Below are 26,144 nucleotides of genomic sequence, written 5' to 3' on the forward strand. Positions count from 1 at the left end.
TTCCCTTTAACTGTCCCATGGAGCGAGATGACGTCATCAGTTTGAAGTGCGAAAACGGCACCTTGTTTCCCTGATCCCAAAAGTCCCATTGGCTGGCGTGCGGCAACGAGGCTCCCCATTGGCGGCTGCGCGCGTCAGTTTCAACAACCGTCGCCAGATGGCGCTGCACGTCCGTGCCGGCAGTGCGCCGATAAAACTAACCACCGCAACCCCATGCCACTACGGGCCCCGCGCCGGTTAAAGTGGACACGTTGGCGGGCGCTCGGAGGCTTCTGCTCGTCTCGACGGCGACGAACATGGCACCGCCTCTAGCATTTACATCGCCGGAGGGGCTTTTATGCTTTCGCATTCACAACTCATAAGACGTGCTTAGGTGTACGTCGAGCTTTTTCTTTCTCAATTTGGTCTGTTCCATTCATATACGTGTCCATTTAATTTTAAGTGAGGCAATTAAATGTACAAAACGTAGGGTAAAGCTTCAGCAAACGAAAATGTTGTACCTAGAGCTATGAAACTCCCATAAGCCTCAGGGCACCAGCAAACATTTCACTAAGAGACTTAGCTTCCTTGAGGTGCCCAATCATCATTGGTGACAGGAATATTGCCACGCGCAGGTTGCCGAGCGAGCGCGTGCGGGGCCGAGTGGTTAGCGCGCTTGGCTCCAGGTTCTATTCCAGGAGGCAATACTATGTTGACTTATTTATTCTTTCAAATTGGCGTTCTCGTAGGTTCGAGAACCTTCTTGTCTGATCGAGTTATGAATGTTCTACACCGAATGTTCCAGAAACCCAGGCAGGTACAAAAAGATGCTCCGCGTGGCGAGCCGGAGTCAGTCTTGCCCCAGCGTTCATCCTGCTGTTACGCCGCCATCGACGCCTGCGACACTAACCTTCTTTTATTTTGTTTTGGGCAAAAGTTTGCCCCATTAAACGTTTAGTTTGTCCAGTACTCTGTCGCCTCATCATTCGTCATTTGTGACACTATACGGTCCTCGCCTTAAAGTCGAAAAATCTTCTTAGACAAAGGATGGTAACATATGGGGGATGCCATTTTCAGTGTGCTTATTGGGCTAGGTGGACATTAGATGGGGAAATGATCGCCGCAATAATATTTTTTATTAACGAGCATCTTTCAATTTGGTTCTTACTTAATGGTTTTATGAATCGTGTTGCAACTGCAGTTTCAAAGGCAGTCATAAGGAGGAGACTGCCACGGTGAGATCCTAGGAGGTTCATCTTCACATCTTTTTACCATTATTGTGTTTTGTTGGGAACGTTTCGAGCCAAGACAGACGAAGCAAGAGTCCCCACCTCAACACACTGTGTGTTGTAGATGTCGAAGATGGACTTGCACTTGCGAGGCAATGGCTTGTCCACGCTTGCCTCCTGATGAACCTTTGCCAGGCTCTCTCGGAAGGTGATCTCAAAGCACTCCTTCAGCGACGGCTTGTTCTTCATGTTGGTCACCAGACGAAACACCCTGGTGAGTCGGTCGACAAACAACAAGACGCAATGTGTCATTTTAACAAAACGAGGGGAGTTTGTGGAAGCCTTAAAACAAAATCAACCAGAATCTGCAACTTGTATTTGACTCAATGATGATACGTATGCACAACTGTCTGCCCCTACCTGGCGACGCATTCCAGTTTCCCCGATAGAATCTTTTCTGAGTTAGAAAAGAATAAGTCAACTTACCCTCTTGTGTTTCTTTTCAGTATAGTGAGCAATAGTGGTATTAAAAAGAAAGGGCCGGGTGTTTGGAAGAAAAGAAAACCATGTTTTAAGCACCGCAAAAATAAACTGTGTAGCGCCCAAGTGTAGCGCCAGTGTTTGACCAACAGACATTGAAGTTTGAGAACTTGCTGTTTTCCAGTTACGAAGTTACTATGTTTTAGAGCGTAGCTCTTAGGCGTCCGTTTCCGGCATGAGCGGCGTCGGCGTAACCGCGCAGTGCATTATGGGTAAATTTCTCTGCTAAATTTAGCGGAAAAATTTCCCCGCTAAATCTAGCGGAAAAATTTCCCTGCTAGATCTAGCGGAAAAAATTGACCCGCTAAATTTAGCGGCAAAATTTCCCCGCTACATCTAGCAGAAAAAGTTTCCCCGGTAAATCTAGCGGAAAAAATTTCCCCGCTAAATCTAGTGGAAAAAGTCCTCCACTAAATTTAGCAGAAAATTTTCCCCTAAATGGGAGGCGAGCAGGAGTGGAGGACGGCATAGCCTCCTCACCGTACCTTACCCTCCTCCTCGTCAAGAGCTGCACTCTAATTCGGCGTTACAGGGCTTTCATTTTTTTGGTAATTTTCAATGAGAAATCAGCGGCAACCGAAACCCAACAATGCTTGGAGATGGATGGCATCTGCTGCCGAAAACGAGCCCCATTTGCACGTTGAAAACTTCCACGACTCGCTTATAACTTTCTAGTCGGATCTGGTTCCAAATCGCTGACACTACATTTGGGCAGAGCTGAGTGTTTGGCAAATGCATAGTTTAGAAGTGAGGTGGGAAAAACACGATTCTCCTTCCTCCCAAACACCTGGTATATGGCACTCTGCGCTAATAGCAATAAGTGATAACGCGAGAGAAGTCGTAAGTCCATCTTTCACCGCGTGATCACGCTACCGCCCAAACCCTCGCACCCCGAACAGGCTCAGGTGATGAAAAGGAGGCGGCTGATTGGTCCGGCAAGCGCGTAGCTCCCGCCGCACATTCAGCTTAGAAATGAATAGAGCGGGAGTCTCAAACACGCGGCCCGTGACTTGCTGGGACGCGGCCCGCAGGCAACTGGCTGCGAGTCCCAGTTTTCATGCACTAGAAATGACATGTGCCATAATGATCTTATCTCGCCGATTCATTTTCACTCAAAAAGTAGCTCTGCTCTGAACGTATTCACATGGTTTATACTCATCTGTGTTCATTTGCCCTTTGTTTTGCTTTTTGCTTCCCAGCTTTTTCTAATGTACAGCAATTCTGGTACTAGGCTGCAAGCGCGACCTCTTCATCGAAAGATATATCTCGGTTGTGCGAACTCTCGATCAGCTACCAGGAGTAACTGCCAAACATAAAGCTAAACCCTCAAGGAAGTGTGACGACAGGACTGGGAGCGAGATCCAGTTAATCGCGGCTTTCGACCAACGTACTTGATGAAATGCGAAGAGTTGTAGACGATGCGACCAGAGTCGTCCGGATGAAATGCGATAGAGTCCGGCTCCGTGCTCAGGTTTGGGAAGTCCAAGAATCCATTTTCGGCCAGTTCGTCCGATTCAACTGACTTTATCTGATCGTCCACGAGAGAAAAACAAGGCAGCGTTTTAGGGCTGACCCATTAGGGTACAGGTAGAATGAGTGTGTATTCTCCAAAACTAGCAGTGGAAGCCTACAATTTAGAACTATCAACTATCATAACAATGAAGGCTGACAAAATTATGGATGGACACAACTGATAAATGCTTAAACGCCTACTGATTTTTACATCAAACGACCAAGATGCAGCCAAAAAGTCAATAACTGCTTGAACTAGGAAGCCTTTGTCTCAGCAGTCTGCCAGCATCCACGATGATCAATCACAAAGGAGTCCGATATGCAAGTGATATAGCCACAGACATAAAATGACAGCAAGCTGCACCTACTGCATAAATAAACTGTTAAAAAGATCTGGATGTTGAAAAGATGTCTACTACTTTATAGACATCCCCTTTACGGTGTCTGTAGGGACACACAAAATACAGCAAAAGATCTTGCGCCGTCTTGGAGAAACACAAGGACTATAACATACAGGCTCATTCTATAAATCTAGGCTCAGAGATAAGGACATTGAAGAATCACTCAAAGTCCTATTAAACTCTTCACGGTCATTTTCTGGCTTGTGTCCTGCAGTTCATTACACATCATACTCCGTTTCCCAATAACTTGGCAAACCCGTAGCCTTTGGCGATCGCAGCCATGTAATAGACTGCTTCCGCTCAAAACGTCACGCTGGCATTAGCACCCGCCATAAATTCGGATTTAAATTGAGCCCATGCATGTCTCGTGAACTGTTCCTGAAGAGCTCGCTACTCTATAGCGACGGCAACGTTGCGGCGCTGGACAATCGTCCCAAGTTGGTTGGTTTCGCAGGAGACGACTTTTGGCCAGCAGACGACGGCAGGTTCCTCCGGGCCTTGCATTGGGTGCAGTGATACGGGCGCTCCCGTGAGCTGGGATCACGTGCCTCGCTCCAACGCTCTTACTGGGTGGGGAACATAGCCTCCACAGTTTGTCAAGTTATCGTGAAACGGAGCATACATGGTGGCATTAAATCTGTGCATTTGTAAACTAAAATGGCATTTACAAAAAAAGTATATTTTACGTAAGGCGCACTTACTTGAAAAACTCCTTCCCTGGACGGTGGACTAGATATGTAGTGCCAGGGGTAGCAGCCAAAATGCAGCATGAACTCTGAGCACTTCACCTCAAACAAGACAGGCGGTGGCTCTGAAACCCAGCATGCTTTAGCTTATCTTCAGACCTCAACAATGCGGCAATAAACCAGACACCATCTACCATAGTACATTTCGAGCACCTGGTATCTCTCTCAGACGTGTGAAAGTTATGTGATCGAAGGGACCGTAGAACAACCAGTTTCAGCATGGCTAGCTGGTGTTCGGAATAAACACTTGACAATCATAAAGTAAGTTACTGTTTACACAAAGTAACTGAAAAAAAAAAAATTGTGGAGGACACAATTGTTTTTTTTCTTTCACCAACAGGTGGTTGTCAGTACATGGCACATTCAATGTGGCCAAGGAAGCCTCCTTGCTCGAACCAGAAACAATTTGGATTCTCTTTAAGATGCACTGCAACGGGCAATAAAGTCTCAAGAAGTCCAGGAGACAACAGAGGGTAGAGGGAGTTTAAAGGCATCTGACATGTTACTTGAAGGTCAAGACAACATAAGCTCACAACAAAGAGAAGCTTTGTTGGACTTTGCAATTGCAGCTATTATGTCAGGGTGCCTTTCAACTAAGAAATAAAGAAATCTGGATCACCCTACCATTGAGCCTGCAGTTGAGCGGAAGGCCTGCCGGGTAGGTTCCCACCTTAGCACCGTCGAGATCACTGCAAGCTTCGTAAAGGTTTGCACGAAACATGCATGCCTAGAAGCAAAACAGAAAGAAGTTAGAAAGCACAGCCAATCAATGTCTAGTGGCTGTTTCCACCTCAGATCATACAAAGATAGTCCAGGTCATATCTTTCATATTTATGTAAAAAATCAATGTGTAAGCCATGTGCTTGGGAGGAGTATTCAGCTTTATGTGAATGCTGCAGCTAATTTTCTTCAGGAGATACGAAGTTTCGAAGCTGAAGGTGTGCACGTAGTAGTAATAATTTTTTCTATGGATTTTATGAGAGGATTACAACATCTACAGAGAATGTTAAAAATTATAACAAAAGATTTTATGCGCAAAAAGAAGCTTTGAAACATGTCAAGTAAACACGTCTTAGAGACACATTCACAAATTATTTAGTAACAAACTACCTTAAAGGCGGGCGCTCAAAATTTTCTTCAGCGTGGCAGAAGATTCCCCCTCTTTTCTTTTTTCCCTTCTCCCCCTTCCTCCTCCATTTTCCTCCTCGCTTTTTCCGGCCTTCTCGCACGAGTGCTAATGGGCTTACCGGCCCCCCGACAAAATCTCTGGAACCCTTCAAGGTTCTCTGCTTCAATCCCAAACATCAGGGATTAGTTAGGCAGGCTGGATATGAGCTCGGAAGGGTTCGGGCTGGCTCGCTTTTCGCTTTATTTTTTTTTACTCTTTCTGTGCAGTTCTAAAAGCCAACACCAACTAGCCCAACAACTTCTTTTACATTCAGATACTTCCGAATGCGGCCACACACGCTACAACACCGCATATTTATCTCAAGCGAACGGAACTTGAACATCACAGCAGAAGGAAAAAAGATGGGTATTTTTATCCGAACTTTGAGCTCTACCCAGAGAGTTGAAAATTTGTCGTTCTAACAACGGCACATTGAAGAGTGATTGTATCACTACTATGTTTTTGTTTTTTGTACAAACTAATAATCATGAGTAATTACAAGTCAAAGATATTGCAGTCAGAGGGACACAGTCTGACCATTTCTGGGGCATAATATATAGGTTCGTACTACAGGTGTTTTCTAGAGTGACGGCCGCCTCGTTGAAGCTACTAAGAAAAGTAAAAACAGACTTCCATAAAAACTGAAACGGTTTATGGTACATTTCATCTATCTTCAGCCTTTGAAAAAAATTTCTTCGTGGCCAAACGCGCATTTAGTTTCTGTCAACAAATGTAACTGAAAACTTGACACCCGACAAATATCTTGCGTATCAGCAAAGAGAACGGGAAACACGGAGATTGAACCGCAAAATCACAATTTTCTTCGCGTAAAATAGTGGAACTAGCAATAGTAGCATATTATGCCATTTATTAAAAGACAGCAGGTATTATTAGGTTTTCATTCTCTTCTGTTCGCATTTGTTCGCTGATGAAGAAATGGAATGCCCAGATAGCCTCTGCAGCCCTTAGATAATTGTTTGGGGCTTTGTCACCGGTCGGCGAAGGCCATCTCCAAAAAAACCCAGGAGTTCGGAAGGTGTGCTACCGCAAGTTTGGGGCTGCTTCGCTAATTTAGGCGTCTGGCGTTCCCCGCCTACTTAGAAAAGAAGCGGAACAGCGGTCAGCTCAACGTCGTCACCAAGCAGGAAATCATGCCGAAATGTGTCCCTGAACACGTGCGAGATCTTTACCCGAACCCAGCCGGGATTCGCCACAATTCATCTACGAAAAATACTATAAAAAGGGGTAGGCTTAGACGATTTGGCAGTTTTTGAATATATTCATGCGGACTAACTGTCCACAAGTACGGAAAGAAATGCAGTATAAATGCAGAGCTCTATTGTGTTCTTTATGTCCATACTTGTCTTTCGCGCTGTACGCCAATTAAAATGAATTCTGCAATATCTGTAGATTATGCCTGGCTATGTTGTGTTTAAAAGAAAAGTAATCAAGCAAGTTCGGTATCGTGCCACAATTTGTGCATATACAATTTTATGTGGAATTCAAAGTCAAAACAGTACTTCCGCGGGAAATAATGCATCCGTCGTTCTTCGTCTTCCTGAAGCTATGAACTACCGATCTCGGCTACAGGACTTTTGGGTCCACAAAATATCACGCTCAGTAGAAAATTCGCCTTTTCTACCAAAAGTGCTGGAAATAATTTATTTTTCACACAGGTCGGGTGGTGATGCGTGTTTGAGAGTAGGGCCGTTGACTGGGCACTGGTTTGCGCCAAGAGTGCAGTGCTTCCTTTCATGCTGCCCGCGACGAGTGTTGAAATTTGAATATAGTAGAAATAAAATCAACTGACACCCTTAGAATTATTTTAAACTTGCGCTTTCTTCAGGCATTAAGATTTTGATCGTACCTTTTATTCATTGTCGTCTTCAATGAGGGAACAACTTGCCGAGGAGGCCGCGCTGTCCGCGTACGCGGCTTGACAGATAAGGTCGCGAATGCTTTTCACGAATCTTTAAAGACCAAGCATAAAATTGAAAGACGCAGCCACTTTACGCCAACGAAACCAACTTTATGTTTTGGGCAGACGTCTTGCGAGAGTTGCAGTATTTTAATTATGTCTAATAAATTAAATGTTTAGGACTAACAACCAAACTTTTTTAGATGTATTAAGAACCAAAATGTCAAATGGAAAGTTCAAGAGCTGCTTGAGAAACACCCGATTAGCTGTTTGCAACGTGATACGGCTCGCGTGGCTTCCTTCTGACTAGTATTAAAGCTTATGAAACATGACAAAATACCCCGTGATAAAGCGCCCGCCCCATCATAAACTCAATTTCGAATGTCCCGGGATTTGTTTTCATAGGCCGGAAAAAAAAGAAGAGATGCATGCAACACGCGAGCCCCACGCTTTATTTATATCAGAGAAGAACTGCCCTCTGTTTTATATACAACATTTTTTTTTTTTTTTTCACCTACTAGATATTAAGAAAAAAACGTGGAAATTAACGTTTTGTGGATGTGAGCTATACGGCCAGGCGAAGATTGGGTTCAAGAAAGAACGCAACAAAAACCGACTGATTACGTAACATTTGTTAATGAACTTTTTGATTATAAAGGAAAACGGGATAGTTGATTTATAAAGTTGTTGGGCGTAATCGAAAGCCACCAAATTGTCCAGTGAAAATTAGCGCCATTGCGGTTTGTGGGTGAGCTATACGGCCAGGCGAGGATTAGGTTCAATAACAAACGCAACTAAAACCGACCGATTGCCTAAAATTCGCTAATTAACCTTTTAATTAGAAAAGAAAACGGCATCTTGTATTTAGAAAGTTGTTGGCCATAATCGCAAGCCACTAAACCGTCCATTCTTAAAAAGATGTAACGCGCGTACACTATTATACGGCGTCCTCCTAATTTGAGCGCGAAAATATAGTTCTGATTTTATGTGGGCTCCATCTCCGCGTAGCTCAGTTTAACGCCATGAAGCCAAAGCGACAAATCATGCGCATCGCTGTGACAACGCCACTGTAGAAGGGGCGAGGAGTGCGGTGGCCGAAAAGATTGCGGTAACACGATTTGCGTCCAAATTAGGCTTTTTAGGACGCCGTGAACCACTTCACGTGCACTACATCTATTTAAAAATTAATGACTTGGTGTTTTTGATGACGACAAATAAGGCACAAACCGCAATTGCGTAACTCTGACGTCTATTTTAAAAAAAAATGTCTCGTCGTTAAAAAAAAAAAATCGCCCTGTATAAGCACGATTGTAAGGCAGTTCTTTACGCCCGGCGACATCATTACGGCATGGAAGGAGACGTTGACCACAGATCACACGCTGTGTATGATCTGTGGTCACTGTTTTTTTTTGTTTTTTTTTTCGTACGAGAATGAGCAAACATTTGATACCAAATAAAATAGATTTAGCATTCACCAAATTCGGCTTGTTTACTTTATTCAAATGGATATTTGATTTGATTACACTTATTTTGTACCTGCACACGCCTACTTTATTCCCTGATGAGTTACAAGTGATAATTACATTTTTTTTTTGTCGTGCGAGGTCATCACAATTTATTATTACAATCGAAGCTATGCGATTATGCGGAGGAGGCGCATTTGGAGATATTAAAAATTGGTCTGAATACACAAACAACTTCAAACGACTTGCTGTTTGGGTCGTTTCCTACACGCAGGACCAATAATAAAGCCAAAACCTTATAGAGGAGACTATCTCTATCAACTCAACGCACAAACACGATGTGAAGCGTGCCTGCGTACGTTGGAAAAGAGATACCGGCGAGCAAACCATAGCTTCGACTGTCCAGGCATCAAAATGTCCGTGCACCGAAATATCCGCGCACCGAAAAGTCCCACACCGAAAAGTCTTTGCAGCAAAAAGTCCGTACACTGAAATGTCTGTGCACCAAAAAGTCCGCACCGAAATGCCCTACAGCAAGACGCTCTACACCGAAAAGTGCTAGACCCACTGCGGATGGGATCCTCCGTCACCTCTGCCGGTTTACGAACCATGATGATTCAGAACCACTGGTCTATGGAGCGCCATCCCTGATATACAGAAAACGCCGCTCGTACTTCCCGTTGTCGCCATGAATCCGCCTAAACAACGAAAGATGCCAAATCAGATATTTATATTAAAATTGATACTTCAATGACTACTTCTTTGAGCAGAACAAGGTATTTGTGCTCTCACAACAGCAAAGAATCGTCCTCCAAACCAATGCTAAAAAAGAGCCAATGCAACTCGTCGGGAAGAGCAAGTGCCAAGCTCGCTCAAAACAGCTACTCGGTTGGTTCAGCTCTTTGACGCAGGTGTGCCGGCTGGCTTCTGGATAATCTTTTCAAATCCTTGAAGCTTTCATTTCCTCCACCCCAAACTTGTCAAAAAAAACAACAAAAAAAACCGGCAGCTGGCAAAAAAAAAAAAAAAGAAATCGGAAAGTGGTGAGGAGGAAACGAGAGGCGATTTGCTCCTTTCACAGTGGCGAGAAGGAAAGTGAGGGTCGGCTTCCTTCTCTCTGCTTGCGGGCCGGCCTTTAAAAGAAAAGGTGCAAAATATATCAAAATGAGCATCTTCAAATGCATTTTATGAATATATAAGAATAATATGTTTAGCCATTATTGTAGTTTTGTTAAAGATGCAGAAATGCAGCCAATTTCTCTAAATGTGGCCAAATTTTGCACCAACACTGAAAAAACTCCATTTCTTATTTATTTTTTAAACTCTCCTTTACCGTTTTCAGTGACAAACTTGTGATGACAAAACATTGAGTAACGAATGACCTCCCAAACAGAAAAACGGCAACAAACCTCTACTCAAATTTCGCTAGCTTGTCTTTTCTTAAAAAGGCTTTGCCATACTGTAAAAATGGTGCATCTCTGGTAGAGTGTAGAAAGTTGTGTTGTCCCTAGTTAAGCTTCATACAGTCGCCGACCGATTTTTCCGACGCCGATAATTCAAACTTGTTCAATATTTTCGACCTAAAGGACCGTGACCTGGCCGACAGAAATATTGCATAATTACGACCGATGTTTCGGACAGCTTCCAAGTCCGAAAGGTAGAATTTTCAGACAAGATCCACCGAGAAGCCGCCATTTTAGGTGATATGTTGGCTGCATGCATATGGATTGGCTTAGCTTGGCAGCGGTACTTGAGTACTGCTAAGTCCTACAGCTAGGTGACGCTATACGGCCTTTTCCTCTCTAGCTGCACGTCCTTATCATCATCATTGTTACCATTTTGCTATATTCATTCGCCATTGCAGTCGTGGACCTGCGCCTCTCTCTGCCTCTCGTCTCGGAGAAATCGTGTTTTCGAACTCTGCTGGCTTGGACGTCATGGTCCCACCTGTTCTTCCGTTGCCGCAAAGTGCCGCTAAGAAGCGCGGAGTACTCGACCACAATGCTGGAAAAGGCAGCAATTCTCAAGCTAACAGAAAGTGGCCGAACGCAAACAGAGATGTAATCTGAAGCAAGGCACTATTTATGGCTTTTTTCAAGCCCGCTTAGATGTTATAAAGGCAAGTTTTTCAATCTGCTGATTTTTCAGACTGCTCTATTATTTGGACGTTTTTTCGGTCCCTGCAAAGTCCGAGAAATTGGTCGGGGACTGTATTTGTGCTTCCTTCCATTGCCGCCTTCTACTCCCTTTTAAAAATACGTCCAAATTGACTGTTCTTTCGGTGCGCCGTAAAATGCTGCGCATGCCTTCATAATGTGGCCAGATTTCATAGTTTTCGACAGGAATGGGCCGTATTCCGCGCTTCCGCGCTGAATTTTTGTTCCGAAGTATCTGAAATACGTATTTCAAATACTTTGTGTATTTTGCATTTGTATTTAATTACAAATTGGGTAATGTATTTGATGTGTGTATTTAAATACTAAAACGTGGGTACTTCAAATACTATTGTAATTAAATACAATTTTGTGGGCGAAAATACACCCCTCAAATTTATTGTCACTGTCCAGAGCAGGAAGAAAACTATGTTCTGCACCTAATGCAGTGTCTCTCAATCAAGCACAAGCGTTTAGTGACTTTGTGATTACGGTGCTAGTCCAGGGCAATAATAGTGACGAAATTGACGTTCACAGGCAGACTGGCTAAATAGGTAAGTGCTGGTGAAACTTGTGATGCTTTCCAGCCTGATTTCTATCCATATTTTTGCCTGGAACATTCTAAATGCGCGGGTCGTTAAGATTTTCGTAACTGTTCCGAGTTGCAACAATAAAAATTCTCTAGCTAGTTCTGCGCGTCTTGGTCGTCTCGGTTCTTTGTTGTTCTATACCAAAATGTAATCGACAAAAAAAGCTGCTTGAAGCTCTGTAGTTGTTTCCCCTATTACGTCCAAGCTGATTACATTTTTTTTTTGTGATTATATTTCTATTACGTTACTAGAGCCTCGCACACTGTGTGCCATGCAAAATTAAAATGAGATACCCAGAAACCCGTTGCAGGTGCCCTGAAGTCGCTGACGCAAATTTTGAGGAATGTATTTGGAAAACCATTTGGAGGAGACCAAATACATTTGGTTGTATTTGTATCTTGTATTTAAATGCTTTTTTGGAAATGTAATTAGATTTGTAATTAAATAAATTTTTGACGAAGTATTTTGCATTTGTATTTCGATATATGCTTGCATGTATTTTGCCCATTCCTGGTTTTCGATGATGCCCACCATGTTTTTAAATAAAACAATACTTCAAAACTTATTAATTAGAAAGTAATTTACGAAAAGTAATTATTAACCTTCCGAAAGTTCCGAAAGGACGCCCGCCCCCGGGATATCGCCAAACAAATTTCTTTGGCTGTAACATAAAAATTCAGAAAAATCGCCCACCCCCCGATTTTCGTCGGACATCACACAATGTCCGACGGGAATCGCATCAACCGCACAATTTGCTGTACAGGCAAGTCTGACAAGCGAGTTCATAGCGGGCTCCCGCGCTTTTGTCCGCGATGTGCGCGCGCAATATCGGCTTCCGTAACACGCGAGTTGTTCCCGCGTGTACGTGTCACCGTGAAATGCGAATCTGCTGCGTCCGCAATCTGCGGTATCTGTTCCCGTGACATAAAGTTTGTAGCAGATTCCCACGTTTTTGTCTTGGATCTGCGCGCGCAATCTGAATTCCACGCGAGTTGGTCCCGCTTGTATATTGCATGGTAAAATACGAGTCTGCTGCGTTCGCGACCTGCGATATTTGTACCCCCCCCCAAAAAAAAAAAAATGTTTGTAGCGGCTTCCTGCGTTTTTGTCCGCGATCTGAGCGTGCGATATTGGTTCCCATGACAGGCAAGTTTGTAGCAGGTTTCCGCGTGTTTATTACACCATAAAACTTGCATCTGCTGTGCCTGCGATTTGCGGTATTCGTTCCCGTGAGATGCGAGTTCTCGGCGGGTTTGCGCGGGATTTCGCACCGTGAAATGCGAAGCTGCTGCGTCTGCAACCTGCGGTATCCTTTCCCGTGACACACGAGTTTGTAGCGAATTCCCACATGTTTATCGCGTCGTGAAACGCGAATTTGCGGCGTCCACGATATCAGTTCCTGCGTCACGTGGTTTGCAGCCGGTGCCAGGGCGTTTATCATTAATTTTTTATAAGGTTTTGTTGTAGCGTCCCTAAAGATAGCCCACCCCATGTTTTTCACCATTTATCTCTTCATTTTCGGTGGGCGTTCTTTCGGAACTTTACGGTAATTATATTGTACGCCTTATCTTTTCCTAAATTTGCCCTTTGGCAAGAACCAACACTACGTCACCCCTTCTCCTGTGCGATGCAAACTTTTCTCAGGAACGATTTGGCCCGCGTTTCGTAAAACACAATGCACATACTGGGTGTTTTTGGAGACACTTACCAAGTCGCTTCTGCGGAAACTATGCATCGCACAAAGAAAAAGGTTGATGCCGCAGTGATCTGTGCCAAAGGGCCCATTAAAAAAAATGATTAGCATTTAAAATAATTACTTTTCAGTAACACATTGCACATAGAAGAGACTAGATAAGAAAGCCTGATGAAGCTTGATTTTTTTACGTCAATGTCAGTGTGATGACGCATCTGCTTTGTACAATGCGTGGCGGCACCCATACGTCGGACGTCATGGTTACGGGGGGTGGGGGTGCTGGTACGGAGATGCGCCCCGACAAGAAACCGAAACCAAGAAGTGCATCCAAAGAAAGCAATTTTTCGGGGTAGAGAAAAAACATCTGGGGTAGAGAAAAAACATTGAAACGTAGAAGGGACAAAAAGTAGACAGGACCACGTCTCAAACTCAGCTAACTCATTTATTTAGTCCACCTCCTTATATAGTCTCAATCTCAAGGTCATCTCCACAAACACTGTGGCACTTGAACTGTATAGACGTCGTGCTTTTGTGTTAGTGGAGATGACCTTGAGATTGAGACTATATAAGGAGGTGGACCAAATAAACGAGTTAGCCGAGTTTGAGACGTCGTCCTGTCTATTTTCTGTCCCTTCTACGTTTTGATGTTTCCTCTCTAAACCAGTCTCAGGTTAATTCAACATGGTTAATATTCACCAGCTCGCCTGCACCCTCACAATTTTTTCTATGCCTTTTGTCGTTGCAATATGAGTGGATTTAGTTCTTCTGGACGATTTGCATCAAGTTTCTGATTGAAACAGCACCTTTGTTGTTAATACTTTAAAATTTAATTACTCAAAGTAATTTATTACTCTATTACAGTCGAAGCTCGTTATTTCGACTACCGTTATTTCGATCATTGCGTTAATTCAATCCTTCCGTTTAGCACCGTCAGAAATGTACAGGCTTCAATAGGCAGAAAACCCCGGTATTTCGATCTGATAAATATCCCCAACCCGATAATTCGTCCCGGTGAGCCAGCATCTTCGTAACCGGGAAATATTTTTTAAGCTAACACTATAAGTTTAAAGGTTAAAACGGCGCCTCAGAACACAACACGCGTCCCTACCCATATTGGCAAACAGCCGCTGCAGCGAGCCCGCGCCCGATTGCGACACCTCCACAGACGCGCGATGCGCGTCGGCGCCCCCGGCGCCTCGAGCCGGGGCGCGCTCCGTGAAAGAGCGCCCGCGCAGACAGGCGCCCTTTCGCCGGCGCCTCGCGCCGGAGAAAGGGCCGATTTGATTAGCCGAGATAAGACCCAGTCAGAGCGCACCGGCCCGATCACATGGGGAGGCGCGCGGAAGGAGACAGGAGCAACGAGAGGGAAATGAGTGAGCGATGAAGAGAGAAAGAACGTCGGCAGGATGGAGAAGGAGACTGGAGAAAAATGAGCGAGCGATGAAGAGGGACCGTGCTGTCACGCGGTTTCTGGTTTCTGTTCTTTGGAATGCGCGGCGTTTAACGCTCATACCGAAAAATGTCGAAAGAAAAGCGAGGAAAGTACTTTTCGAATGATTTAAAAACAAAAGTTCACATACTCAACGAAGTTAGGGAGGAAAAATTGTCCAGAAAAGAAATTGTCGAAAAATATGACCTCAAGAAAAGCACGCTTGCTACCTACATTAGGAATGAAGCAGCAATCGTGAAAGCTTTTGAAGAAGAGCAATTTGTGAATTCAAGAAAACGCTTCGCAGTGCAGCCCATCAAGAACTCGAAGCCGTTTACAAATGGGTGACAGAAGTAAGAACGCACAACCTTCCGATGACTGGAGACATGATTCGCCCAAAGGCTCAACAGTTCAGCGAACGTTTGGGCATCGAGGGATTCCGTGCTTCCGAGGGATGGCTCGCAAGATTCAGGGAGAGGCACTCTCTTATTTTTAAGCATGTGTGTGGTGAAAGAGCCGATGTGGATGAAGATCTGTGTGAAAACTGGAAGACGTCAGAGCTCGCACGTATTCTTGCGGAGTATGCGCCCGAGGACATATTCGATTGCGACGAAACGGCGTTGTTTTTCAAAGCTCTCCCCGACAAAACGATAACATTCAAAGGGGATCCTTGCACTGGGGAAAAACGCAGTAAAGAGCGGGTGACTGTGCTCGTGGCAGCCAACATGACAGGCATGGAACGTCTGCCTCTTTTGGTGATCGGGAAATCCAAGACGCCACGATGCTTTCGGAACATCCCGTGGCTTCCAACGGACTACCGTTTCAACAAAAAAGCGTGGATGACACGTGAGATCTTTCAAGATTGGCTTCAAAAATTGAACCGCCAGTTTGCGTCCAAGGGGCGCAAGGTCATGTTAGTAGCGGACAACTGCAGTGCGCACACAAAAATGCCGGAGCTGTCTATGATCCGCCTGATTTTCCTTCCACCCGCAACCACCTCACTCTTGCAACCAATGGATCAAGGAATAATCAAACTCCTGAAAGGCTTGTACCGCAAGCATCTCATGGCAAGAATATTGCTTTGTCTGGACCAGGGTAAGCGCTATGAAGTCACTCTGTCGGCGGCGATTCATATGCTTGTTAAAGCTTGGACGGACATGCCAAGCCAGGTCATCGCGAACTGCTTTCGTCACTGTGGTTTCTCGTGTGATGGAAATACCGCGAGTTCGAGGACTGCATCGGCTACTACGTCTACATTGGCAACTGCATCGGCTGCTACATCGGCAACTGCATCGGCCACAACATCCGCAACCACAATTGAAGATGAAAACTTTGACGAAGAGTGCAGTGCTCTAATGTTCGCTCTACCCGAAAACGTTAGTTTCGATGATTACGTTGCGATAGATGATGGAGTGCTTGTGTGCGGTCAATTGACTGACGACGAAATCATCGCATCGGTTCAGCGTCCCGAGGGTCCGGAGGACGACAGCTGCGAGAGTGACGCCGAACTGCGAGAGTGACGCCGAAGAGCCGCCGCCACGCCCATCTCCTGCCGAAGCATCCGCTGCGCTCGATGTACTTGCGAACTTCGCAACGTTTGAAGACACCGACGGGACGATGTGGCCGCACATTGAGGATATGTTGAAATTTGTTTTTGCGAAGCGTCTGACGGGAATGCGGCAGCAGAAAATATTGGCGTTTTTTTCGAAATAAGACTCCGTCGTCACGGTTGGCTTTTCGCCGCTTCTCGTGACGTACGTCGTTACTCGTTTTTGATCGATATTCGACAATTCTATAATTCGATCTATTTTCGAGGAACCGTCAGAGTCGAATTAACGAGCTTCGACTGTATACTGAATGCTGATAATTTTCCGTAATGGGCCCCTTGGCAGAAACCACTACGGCATCAACCTATTTTTTGTGCGATGCACAGTTTTCGCAGGAGCGCTTAGGCCCATGTTACCAGAAACAGCCTGTATATTTAGCCGAGTGCTTCTCCCAAGGACACAACTTTCATACATCGAATTTTTCGTACTATAGCCCGCAGACTATGCATGTTTAAAAGTTTAAATTTTACCCGGTGCGGACTATCGACATGTGCGGACTATACAAGATGTAGCATTTTTCCAGATCACCCACTGTGACAAGACGTGAAGAATTTTATGCATAACTGAGTATGTAATATCCAGAGTCCTTGCCCTCCCCCCTGCTGCCAAAGATTAATAAAAAAAAGTGGCTTGGGCCATGTCTCGGTGAGTTAGCACAAAAAGTTAAGAAAAAGCTAAAAAAAAACATTTTTCTGTACACATTTAGTGCAGCTGCACAAGAGATACATTAAACTCAGAACTCGAGTTAGTTTCATTGCTTTGTGCAAGAAATGCTTATGAAAGGATGTTTGCGCGATGAACATTGCCAATTATCATGCAGCGCAAACGTTAGTTCTGTGAAAGCACATTTCTAACTACCCTATGTTCTCTTCGTTAGGAAAAAAAAAATTCAAGAAAATAGAAGAAAAAAAAAAACAGGTGCAACGAGCGAGTGGGCGAAAGAAGCGACGAAGAGTGATGCTGGGGAAGCGGGAAAGCCAGTGATTGTGTCGGCAAATACTTTGGTGTTGGGCCGAGTTGAGCACGTTGCCAAACACAAGGAGCAGGCAGGCTCTTGTGCAACTTTCTTGTTGGGTGCACCCATGCGTGCGTCCGTGCAAGGCGTGCTATCAATGCGGGTCGAGGCGACGTTGCTGCATGGCGTGGACGTTACCACGAACACGAAGCTCGAAATGGAATGCTTTACAAACGTCTGTCTGTGGCGTTCCAGCAAATCTTTATTTACCCGTTGGCTTACCCATACAATCAAAGAAAGTAAAAGAAAAAAATGAAAGACATTTACAAATCTCTGTAATGGGAAATTACAGCGCAGCTCTTCAAGAGGAGGAGGGGAGGGTACGGAGGTGAAGGTATGCACCTCCTTTCCTCCATACTTCCCCCCCCCCTCTTCATCCTCCTCCTCCTCCACACCCTCCTATCCTCCCACAGTTTCCCTGCTAAATTTACCTGGAAAATTGATGCCACGTGACCTCAACACCCATTCAGGTTATTTAGCAGAGAAAATGGCGTCACATGACTTTGTGTCATGTCACCTATGAACAAGTTTAGTTTCTCCACTAGATTTAACGGGAAAATTGACGTCACGTAACTTCAACACCAATTCAATTTCCCGCTAAATTTAGCAGGGCGGTTACAGCGACGGCACTACATGCAGAGACAGGCGCCTAAGAGCTGCGCTCTAAAATGCTATTTTTAGATTATGTGTCTCTGCCAAACTTGTTATTGCAGTGAGAGGCAGTGAAGCAAAGATAACTGTAGTACTTCCTGGTCAGCAAGGTTCACTTATATCCCGTCATTGCTAATTAACGGCATTTACGCCAAGGTCATCATTGATCCGAACACTGCGATTACTAGGAGTGGGCGATCTTTCGGTGTTGAAAAAAAAAAATAGCAAATCAAGCTGAAAATAGGTAGGGGTTACTGTGAGAGTGGGGCATCTTTCGAGATATTATGGCAGTTTGTTGGTAAATAATTTGTGAATGTTTCGTTAAAACGTGTTTACTTGACGTGTTTCATAGCTTCTTTTTACATCGAAATCTTTAATCGTAATTTCTAATATTCTGTCCAGATGTTGTAAGCCTTTAATTAAATTAACAGAAAAAATTATTACTATATGCATGCTTTCGTGTGAAAGTGACGGTGTGCAAAGTACCATAGTAAAACCTTGGCAATCTCCACGCCTCAAGCGTCGAAATTTTATATCCCCAGAAAAAACTTTGCTACAGCGTTCACATATTTGCGACTCCAATTCACTATAGGTGGCGCCACTCGTTTTACAAAATGGCGGTTATAGTAAGGGTCGGAGATGCATGCTCGCGTGTACCAGTTACTGAGACTGTCTCGTGTGCTGGCTTCACTGACCGACACAAATTATTCCTGCTTTTACAAGGAAGCTAGGGTGTCATGAGCGTAGGTCATCCCTTTATCCTGCAAACAAGAAAGGTGCTTAGCGTAATATTTATGCCAGGAGGCACGTTTTTATTCTGGAACGAAACCGAAACATTGATGTTGTCCATCACGGCACCCAAACATGCTTGGAGCCTGACTAAATAAAAATGCTAGTCTCCCCCAAACATTTAGGCAACACAATCCAGAAGCACACGTTAAGCACAAGTCATGACTAAACCCAAATATTTCACAATATAATAGTGTTGTCCTATCGAGTGTCCTTTAGCAAATTATGGTTATCTAATTTGCAAGAGAAAAAGGAAAAGGGAGATGGGAGCAAGTACCTGCTCAAGGATATCCCTGAAGTTGTAAAGCCTCACAGTCCCAGTTAGGGTACTGCCAGTACCAACAATGAGCAGGCCCTCAGACACATTGGCATGATTGCATTCCTTCCCAAAAATCTGAAAGGCAGAAATCAAAATCATTAAATTTCATATTGGCAAGACCGAACTGAGCAGACAGTTTTGCATGTTTGCTCACGAGACATTTAAACAAGCCTAGATTTACACAAAGAGACAACCCAAAAAAGCATGATGATCTAGAAAAAAATATTTGCGATTCAAAATCACTTTTTTTTTTTTCTTTAAGAAAACTGATGTTCGAAAATTGGCTGCACAAGGCTTTCCTCACTCCCTTTTTTTTATTCATGTAAAATCATGATACAAAACTCGGAATATCTGAAAAGTATTACCAAGCTGTATGTAGCACATGTTCATTAATAAAAATAGAATCCACAAAATAAAATTTTGATGAACCCAGAAACAGCACACTACCACATCCGGTTCAACGAGTTCTATAAATAAAGTATGCATTGCAGAAAGTTAAATCTCCGCAAGAATGTGATGCCAGCAGTGGGAACAGGACGCAAACTTTTGAGAAGAGGACATTACCTGGACCAAGAGATAAAAAATAAAAACCAAATATTGCGACGAGCCAACGTCCACCTAAGCCTAATATTAAAAAAAAAAAAAAAAAAAAGGGTGCTTAAAGGGCTACTCCACCGATCTTTTCATTGTCTCCGATTTGCTTGAAATTTTGCTAAACTAACCAACAAACATCGCGAAAATAGTATCCCAAATATTAGGTCAAAATATTGTTTTTTCGCCAAGTTATTGAATTTACAGTTTTGGTCCTCACCGTGTTTTTCAAGCTCGAAGTCTCTACTGGCAACAATGAAGAAGTGACGTCAGTGGAAGGCAGGGGTTCACACTTTGGGCTGTAGATTTCGTTTTAAACTGATTCGAGGCAGTTTCATGGTGTCAAATGAATGCTTGGAAAGCTCGCTGCAGTACCCGTGCTCCGGCACGGAACAAATGATTGGCATATTCTATTTTTTGGCTGCTTGCTCGACTGGCAAGCCTGCCTGCCACTGACGTCACGGCCCTGAAAAGCGCGCGTATATTTGAATGTTGGTTTTTGCATCATTTTCATTTGTCGATTTCGCAATAACTATTATGAATTTCGCGATTCTAAATAGCATACCGGAGAGAGTAAAGGCCGGGGAGTCAGAAAATATAGTTAGTTGAGGTAGCTCAAGAAATCGGTGGAGTACCCCTTTAAGGCATTTATTTTGATAAAGAAAGGTGTCCAGCAAAAAGGAAACCAACTTTGTTTTTCTTGGTGATAAGATTTTTTCGCTCAAATAATTGTCACAGGCTCAGCTGCAATGCTATTTCTTGGTTTGAAGAATATTGGGCCCAGGTGGATATCAACTCATGATATAAATTTTTCTCTTAATGTAAATAACATTTTCTCAAACTCTGTCTTCTACCACCACCATTAGCGTCACAATCACATGAAGTTTCAGCTGTCTGCGACCCATAGTTTATTTTCACAATATAGGGTCTAATTTTCTAAATTGGACCTTGTAGAATAGATTCAGTGGAGTGACTGTACCTTTCCACCCCAAGGTGTGCCGCGTCTAATGGACCTTTTTCTGAAATGCTCCTGGGCTCGAGATTGCGTGATACCAAAACAGATCCGCCATTTGTATGCTGTTACAGTTGCGCACCTCGTTTACCGAGCCCTTTTCGCGGGAAAGAGCTTTTTTCGTTTTGGGCATGCCAATTTGTTCTAAACCATGCCGTTCAGCCTCCTGAAATGTTAGTACGACGTGACACATGCAAGCATATTGATGAAAAAAAGGAGTCATTTACAACTCCCTGTAACGCCGGATTAGAACGCAGCTCTTGAGGAGGAGAAGGGGAAGGGTACTGAGGGGAGAGTATATTCTTCCTCCCTCCTCCTCACCTCCTCATCTTGTCTGCTACTCCTGCCTCCGAGCGGCGTCGCCGTCGTCTCACGAGAATCACGTGACCTCACGGGAGTCACGTGACGTCAACGGGGTCACGTAACCTCATCAGTGACGTCAACAGTGACGACGCCAATGACGTCATCAGTGACGATGACAATGCGGATGCTGATGATGTCATCAGTGGCGTCACTGATGATGTCATCAGGGACGATGATGATGTGGATGACGTCATCAGGGACGATGATGATGATGATGCAGATGATGTCATCAGTGACATTACTGATGGCGTCATCAGTGACGTCACTGATGAGGTTATCAGTGACGTCATGCGTCCCATAATGCACCGCGCGGTTACGCGGACACCGACGGCGACGCCACTCGAGTTGGAAACGGGTGCCTAAGAGCTGCGCTCTAAAAAGAGTAAAAAGAAACTTTTGATAGCGTGGAAGGAACGAAGCCACAACAACAATCTCGGCAGAGTCATGTCGTGAGCCTATCTGTTTCAATTGAATGCTTTGTCATTTATTTTATGACATTAAATAGTTTTCGTCTGTAGGGTGTCAGCAATCACCTTCTATGGTAACAGTGTTTTTCTTGTAAGGTGAGCGGCATAAACTCATGCCGCAGCAACATAGGGTTTGTCTGAAAGTACACCTGGGTCCTGGCAGGGGTTGGCAGTGGCTTCGGGGTAATGACAAAGGGGTCCGCCTCAAACGCAAACCAGATTTAGTTCTCTCAAAGATATGCAACTGGAAAGCCTGGAAACACTGCGAGGGTACCCAGATACCGCGGCCAAATGAGTCAGAAAAACCTTGCGAAAGCATTGTTTCCTAGCCACTCAATCTCGAACCCGGATGTCCCAATAGGCGGCAGTACACATTTGGAAAAGGATGGAGTGCCTCGCGTAAAAAGCTCTTTCCCGCGAAAAGGGCTCGGTAAACGAGGCTTGTGTACGACATGTAAGATGGCGGATCTGTTTTGGTAGCACACAGTCTCGAACCCAGGTGTCCCGATAGGTGGCAGCACATATTTTAAAAAAGGTGGGTTCATTCAAATGTCTCTCTCCAAGGAAGCAGCGGGTGTGCTGAAAGGCAAGTGACCTGCATGCCTTTCACCGCCTCCGCTGCTGTCGGCCAGGTTGGTGGAGGAACTGCCGTCGCCCACTCTTGAAAATGTTTGAATGCTCCACTGTTGAAAATGTTTGACAGTGTAAAGAGTGCCCCTATTCTACAGTGTGCGACAAAAGAAAACAAAACCAGGTTCTTTGGCCCATGTAATAAATGAACTATGCATCTTGGAAAGCTGAAACTTTCTGTGAATGTGACACTAGCGGTGGTTGTAGAATGCGAGAGTTTGAAAATGTGACGTGGCCTGGAGCAACAAATAAAACGCAAAAACAAAATTTCTCTGTAAGCCAACAACTTAGGCCTAATATTTGTCAAACCAAGAAATGGCATCATGGCTGCCTGTGCCACTTCTTTCACTGAAAACAACTTGTCAGCAAGAAAAACAACCTTGTTTTCTTTTAAGCTGACAAGTTGTTTATTCCTTGCAATAAACGTCACAGGCATCAACAATGTCATTTTTTGGATTGACGAATACAGTCAACTCTCATTGACTCAAACTCTCTTAATTCAAACTTGTGGATAATTCAAACTAACACGCAGATCCCATCCTATGCGTCTCTACGGGAGAAAACTCCTGATAATTCAAACTTTGCTTTATTCAAACAAATTTTCAGCCCCAATCGAGTTTGAATTAACGAGATTCGGCTGTATTAGGCATAAAAATGTTGGCTCATAGAGAGAAAGTTAACTTTTTTTGTTTCATCTCTCAACCCATATAAGGTCATCTTTTCAATTGTTTGAATTCCATCACGCAGTCTCAGCTTTTTACAATGCATAGTTTATTTATGCGCAAAATACTGTTTTTTTTTTTTTTTCTTGGACCGAACTTGAATGTGTAATTGCCTTGAGCGAAACAACCCAAGTTGCCCCCAGCAACTCCCAGAATTTCCGACATGGCAGTCCACTGCATCGGTCCTCTGGGATTGGTTCAGCTTTGCACATTTGTTTTAGCTAACACACGACTCCGAAGCGAAAATATTTTTGGGTGCTGTTTTAACAACCTAATCTTATGCTTAAAAAAAATATATATATATATTTGGGGGTTGCCACTGTTTTTATAAGGAATACGAGCCAACAAGCATGATGGTCCATAAAACCGGTGATGAAAATCATTCCTGCCAGTTTGTTCTTACATCTTTGTTGGACGTTAAGGACATTCCTCCACAAAGTGAGCAGAGGCTGGTGTGACGTTTTCTTGACCTCGACATTTCCATGAGTAAAATAACATGTCGATTGAAAATAATGGCGGCATGCATTATGTGGAAAAAAGAACCAAGCTTACCGCCCGATCAATCTCTAGCATGCCTTTGAACTGGACAGGGAACACGCTGAAGACTGCAATGGTGATCAGTACTCTTGGTTTGCTCCTGGAGTTCTGTGCAAAAATAATGTTACTACCGAAAAATACTTGGCAAGCACCCATGTCGCAATAAGCGCACACGCCCTGTTTCTTAAAAATGTTTGAAAAATATGCGAAGGAAACATGAAGTGCCCACTGCAGCAAACTTCTGAGCCCACCAAGCTAAGCGAGATGCTCCTTCAAGCAAGCTGCTTTCTCCAAGTACGCTAGTACAAAGCAGTGAAGCTTCGCCATTTTAAAAATGAGGGCTTCTGCCAAACCCCTTTACTGCAGTTAACTATTTTCCCTGATACTGGTTTACAAGAGAATCGACGACGGCCAGCTGATTTGATGGTGACTTTTAATGGCAATGAATTCTCAGCGAGGTCTTCTTTTTCCTTTATATTCAGAGTTTGATAGCAAACTTCCTCGTCGTCTTGGTCTGTGACGTTGATTATTCAACATTGCTCCAATACCGTTCTGATGGATGAAACAAGGGCCAAACAAGGGCCTGCCCTACCACATGCCCCTCATGCTTTCCCGCTCTTGAACCTAACAAGCACCCATTCCCATCGTTAAGTGATAATCTTCAACGTTTAGGTAAGCACTTGCTTTGTATCTTACAGTGATGACAATAGGTCCTCATCAGGACCTCCAAAGAAAAACAATAAACACTTAAGCTCTATCACTCATGCAGAATGTTTCACACCTGGCCACCGCCAATGTGTGACCTCCACAGACAATGTCTACACAGACCTACAACCATGATACAATGTCACTGGATAAAATCGTGCTCAATGCCGACACTGCAAACGAAGAGGACAATGTCGCAATGTCGTAGGCACCGACGTGTGCGTGCTGACGTGCGCAATTGTGCGTAGAAGTTTTGACAGCACTCGAAGGTTTGCGAGTCTGCATGACGGGACTGTTGACCTGGTTCTTGGGTTGCTACCTTCAAAAAGGAGCTAACAAGAATAACTGATTTCTTTTATAAACAAGAACTGGAGGGGTAAGGTAAAAATAAGGTTTTTCGGGCACCTAAACTACAGAGTTCTGCTGCATTTAATGACGCGAGGGCCTTTGCTTCATTACAATTTTGCAGATTATTACCTAGCTTAGAGATAACAGAGATCATGCACAGTTTCTTTCGTTCTTCATTTAGGACAGAAGTTTGGGAGGCTGGAGCAAAAGGCGACCAAAGCCGCCTGACAAGGCTCCAGTCCCCCTTACAGAGCTACAGCAGCAGAGAGTCATTTTATTCCTGTGGGACACCCAAATGTGCAGGAGAATTCGCACCGATTAAGAAGCAACACTGCTGTGTGATGCCGGTACACCTTACCCATAATAGTAATTGTCTTTCGGATGATATGACCCAGGTATAATATGTTTTTGAATGATCCTGTAAACACGCGTACAGTGCAATTCACATATAACGATACCACATCTAGCAATGTACCACTTACTATAACGATCAGCTTCTAAAGTTTCTAGACTACAAACAACCAGTATCTAGTCCAGATATGACAATAATCAATAATAATGATTGAATTTTTTTTTTTTATTATTATTGTTATAACTGGATTGCACTGCAATAGCGATTTCCCTACCTGCAGAGCAACACTTCTCAAGACACAAGTGTCCGAGGCACTATGCAACATTTCCGACGGATGTTCATTAATATTTCACCATCATCCGAGGACCATCTCAAAGTTATATCAAAGAGTGATTAGCAATCAATGACTCTTGAAACTGTTTTGTGATTAAGAATTAGTACCTTCACCTCGCTGTCAAAAACGAAACTGCGTATCCTCTACAGCCACTTGTCCAGCCTCCAGTGTGCAGCTTCCTACCGTCGATAGCACTTGGGCGTCTCGCGAGCGTCCAAAGCATGACAGAAGGCCATGAACACATGCTGGAGGTCAATCATCCGAAAGGGATGTCCCGTGCTTCCTGTCCTGTCAGTGACTTCCGTCATTGCATCTATCGGTGTTTTAGGGGGGACACTACCTGGGAATGACAAATTTTTAACCGCTCACTCAATCGGCGTGATATTCGCAGGTAGTGTTTGTAGCCATATAAACGGAGAGCATGCGAAGTTTCAGCCCTGTGAACAAATGTTATACCCCCAAAATGAAGTAAAGCGTAGCTTTGCATGGAATCTGCTCAAAGATTTTATCTTTGAGAAATAGAATTGATAACCACATATTTTTCTGGAGGAATGCATACTGAAGTACCTGTTGCCAGTTATTATGAAAAGAAATTTCAGAAAATATGCAATTTCCAGGTAAAACAATGTACGAAAAAAATTGTTGTTTTTACATTTACCAAGTTTTGCAAATTACAATTCTTCATATTAAAGGAGCATGAAAATGCAAAATCTAAGTTCATAGTAACCGGCTCCATAAAATTTGGCACATAAGCCACAAATATTAAGTGTCTTGATAGTTTCATACTGAAATATAAGTTTTATTAAAGTGAAACTTATGCTAAAAAGTGGAATGGAGAAAAATGCATTCAAAGTGCCCAAACCTCTACCTTTTCTTTAGTA

The 26,144-nt window shown here is 43.9% G+C and overlaps 1 protein-coding gene across 1 annotated transcript in view; it reads right to left on the bottom strand.

Annotated features, from left to right (window-relative positions):
• The window catches only part of LOC8053203 (DDB1- and CUL4-associated factor 17), a 37,518-nt gene that overhangs the window by 5,959 nt on the left and 5,415 nt on the right, over positions 1-26,144 (bottom strand). Inside the window, exons 6-11 of the mRNA XM_029978394.3 lie at positions 23,540-23,632; positions 19,161-19,277; positions 5,032-5,134; positions 4,363-4,472; positions 3,140-3,276; positions 1,311-1,479 (exon numbers count right to left, since the gene is read on the bottom strand). Of these exons, the coding sequence (XP_029834254.2) occupies positions 1,311-1,479; positions 3,140-3,276; positions 4,363-4,472; positions 5,032-5,134; positions 19,161-19,277; positions 23,540-23,632 (729 nt within the window). The remainder of the gene's footprint in view (positions 1-1,310; positions 1,480-3,139; positions 3,277-4,362; positions 4,473-5,031; positions 5,135-19,160; positions 19,278-23,539; positions 23,633-26,144) is intronic.

This window comes from Ixodes scapularis, unplaced genomic scaffold (genome assembly GCF_016920785.2).
Source record: "Ixodes scapularis isolate PalLabHiFi unplaced genomic scaffold, ASM1692078v2 PGA_scaffold1__304_contigs__length_218370807, whole genome shotgun sequence".
Taxonomy (NCBI): domain Eukaryota; kingdom Metazoa; phylum Arthropoda; class Arachnida; order Ixodida; family Ixodidae; genus Ixodes; species Ixodes scapularis.